The following is a 3,445-nucleotide window of genomic DNA, read 5'->3' as shown; positions in this document are numbered from 1 at the left end:
AGAGCGGCCACCACACAGCTGACTGAGACCCAACAGGGACACATTGCTGCATGCACTTCTCCCCGACAAACGCGTCAGGATCCCCGGCTGCTAGTGGAGGGTAAGGCCCCTCGAAGCGAATGAAGAAATATCTTTTGCTTCACTTCTTCAGAGGACTTCTCAGAAAAGGTAAAAAGAGTAAAAGAAGAAAACGGACATGCTTAAACTACGGAAGGCTGAACCCCGGGATGTGCCTGACATATTACGACTCATAAAGGTATGTATCGGTTAGAAGCCTGTTAATTAACTTTGCTCAAATGTCTATATCGTTGAAAACAAGGATTCGAAATTGAAGTCCATTTGTGTGTAGGATTAATTGGTATTTAAGTTGTGCTGAAGAGGCAGTGGGCTTTATCCACTGATGGGGTCGGCGGGTCTAGCGACCCCTAGACGAGGCAGACAGGTAGTGGCAGGGCCAGATCTCCAATTTCAGATCAAAGGGAATTCGAGGTTTTTAACGAATTCCAAAGGCAGTCGAAAGCTCACTGGAGGAGCAAAAGGAAGTCGGGTCGTTGCGGAAACTCCTCTTACACCAAGTCACTAATTTCCTTGAAGCCGATTCTGGTCAGTCTGGGGTGAATCGGCTCTTTGTTTAGGCTGTGTGGCCATGGAAAAGGTCATGGACAACGCTCCAAGATCAGCTTTTGTTTATAAACAACGGACCCAACTCATCAAAAATTCCTCTCTTGCAGGAACTGGCTAAATATGAAGAGATGGAAGACCGAGTGTTGCTGACCGAGAAAGGTGAGCGTCAACAAGGCTTTGATCTTTAATCTACTTTGCACAAGGATCTTATTATAGAACTTGGCCCTGGATTTACAAAGGCTTGTTCCTCCCTGTGTTCCAGACCTTCTGGAGGATGGATTTGGTGAACACCCGTTTTACCAGTGCATTCTGGCCGAATGGCAGGAAGAACAAAGCAACGAAGGTATAACCCTGTTACCGTAGTTTTGCAACTCGTCAGTGATCAAAAGTGTGAAAGGGCTAAAAGACAAATTTCGCATAACACTCACCAGTTGGTATATGGGCCGTTTGCCTCACATTTGCATGTAATGCCAGGCAAGTTCATTCATATAGCACCATTCAAACACAAGGCTATTCATAGTGCTTCGCAAAGAAGTCACGTTACTAACATCGAAAGACAATCATTAAAAGAGAATAAAAGGAAGAGGTTACAAGAAATGACCAAAAACAATGTAAGATACTTAACATGTTAAATTAAAACCGGGGCAAAATAAATGTTTTCTTGCATCCACAGCTCAACAAGCCATGTTTAGAGAGGGTCCTCGTGGAAGACCCATGTCTCACATGATTTCCCGTTTACTTTTCGCCTCCTCAGAACCAAAGGTGATCGGGTTCGCCATGTACTACTTCACCTATGATCCCTGGACCGGCAAGCTCCTCTACCTCGAAGACTTCTTTGTTGTCGAGGAGTTCAGAGGTAAAGCAGGGCAGGCCCTATCATAACATTCACCCTCACTTAGACCCTACAGCCGTTCAGTTGCGTTTGTAAAATGTTTGACTGTATATTTCTGTACTTGTTTCCTTAAGGAAAAGGCATCGGTTCTGAGATCTTGAAGCTCCTAAGTCATGTGAGTATGGTGCGATTGTTTCAAAGAACTATATAACATCAGAAATAGCCCAGATCAGAGACTACCCACAGATTAGTCCCTGTTTATACCTTACAATTGCAGTGGAAAAGTACCCCTGATGCAATGCATTCACTCTGGCTTCCTATCGCTAACCCCCCGTTCTTTCTGCCTCCCTCCTCTCTGTCCACCCTCAGTTGGCGATGAAGACGCGCTGCGGCAGCATGCACTTCATCGTTGCCGAGGACAACCGCTCATCCATCGAGTTCTACAAGCGCCGCGGCGCTGAAGACCTGTCCAAGGAGGAGGGCTGGCGTCTGTTCCGCTTCGACAAGGACAGCATCCTCAAGATGGCGGCACCTGCGGAAGAGTGAGCTGGCCCCTCCCCCCCACCGGACTCCAGTACACAACGAGAAGGAGGAGGAAGATGGGGAGGAGGAGGAGGAAGGGGTCATCATGGCAGGAGTCATACCAGAGACATGGACGTAGAGCTGGGGTCCCTGTGTCGTTTCCTAAGCTAGTTTGGTCGTATGCGTCACGTATTGACACATGTTTACAGGATACAATTCTCAGGAAGCGTGGGTGATTTGCAGAAGCTATGCATGATTGACGGGCCGTGAGCTAGGCTCCAGCGGGCGTGGTGGTCATGGTAACTAGTTCAAGGGGGGTTTGGGGGCCCAGACTCTCTAATGCACATGACTCTGTTGGAAGACTCAAGCCGGCCTTCCTCTCCGTTCGCACAGAGGTCAAAATACTTAAACCGTAGTGTAGCCTCAAAAGGGCATTAATTATCCCTAAAATATATATATATTTAGATGTAGTGAGCTCTGCTTACCTCAGATGTACCACTTAATTTAGCGTTAGCCTTATACTTTCCTTTTTATATATTCCATGTTTACATTTTTTTGTTAACCCGTCATGATGGACAGATTTTATTACTTATTCTTGATTGTTGGAGCACATTAGTTTTGTTATGTGTAGTTTGCCAATAAAGTTTATTCTGATAAGCCACAGATGTTGTGTTCATAAGCTCTCATTCTCTGCTGTCGCTTTATGTATGTTTTTCATGTTAAATGATGTCGGGAGCCAATGAAAGCCAGTCTGTTTAATCTTATGCCTTGCCAGTCTGCATTGTTAACTGGACAACAAGTAATTGCTGGCATCTGGACACTATGGTGATTGTATAGTAATATAATTGTGCAATATTGGGAATTGCAATGTGAACTATGGAGGTTTACATGTAAAACCCAACTATGTTCATGTTAGAAGATGAGCTGGGGCCATTGTACTTTCTGCCCACATGAAGTAAGAGAAAACTTTGAAAGAAGCCTTTCACGTCATGCTAATAAGTTGTAGGAAACAAGAGGCGTTCAGTGCAAATGGCACCACAACAGTTCTGTGTGGTCATGTTCATGAGTCATTCTGCAGTGTATTTACCCTTCAAAGGATTGGACTTGACCCACTCATGAGGAAAAGAAAACAACTGACCCACATAGGTCGCTTCTTTACCTGTATGGCGCACCCGCCCGGTACAAGTGAAATGAAGCAAGAAAAAGCTCTGTGTACCTTTTTTAAAGGGGTGGTTTGAAGTATGGTTTGTGTGTGTATTGTTCTAAATCTTGTCAAGAGCAACGTACATAACACTGCCAGGGGCTCTTATTGGAATTGCAATATTCGCTCCCGGAGGACAAGCATGGATAGTTGGAATGGCTAGTAAGACAGTGCTGGATTGTTGCCCCTCTGCTCATAGAATTGTATCGTCTCGTGGCTTTGGCAGACATCTTTATTGACAACTCATTACAGAAACGAGCTTGTTT

General features: G+C 45.1%; 1 protein-coding gene across 1 annotated transcript; it reads left to right on the top strand.

Annotated features, from left to right (window-relative positions):
* LOC130377489 (diamine acetyltransferase 1-like) lies at nucleotides 1–3,445 on the top strand. Its single transcript, XM_056584627.1, has 6 exons — nucleotides 1–256; nucleotides 732–783; nucleotides 887–967; nucleotides 1,379–1,480; nucleotides 1,591–1,631; nucleotides 1,826–3,445. The coding sequence occupies exons 1-6, from the start codon at nucleotides 197–199 to the stop codon at nucleotides 2,000–2,002; spliced, it is 513 nt and encodes a 170-aa protein (XP_056440602.1). The 5' UTR covers nucleotides 1–196; the 3' UTR covers nucleotides 2,003–3,445.

Source organism: Gadus chalcogrammus, chromosome 23 (assembly GCF_026213295.1).
Source record: "Gadus chalcogrammus isolate NIFS_2021 chromosome 23, NIFS_Gcha_1.0, whole genome shotgun sequence".
Taxonomy (NCBI): domain Eukaryota; kingdom Metazoa; phylum Chordata; class Actinopteri; order Gadiformes; family Gadidae; genus Gadus; species Gadus chalcogrammus.
This window is presented reverse-complemented; position numbering and strand designations above follow the sequence as displayed.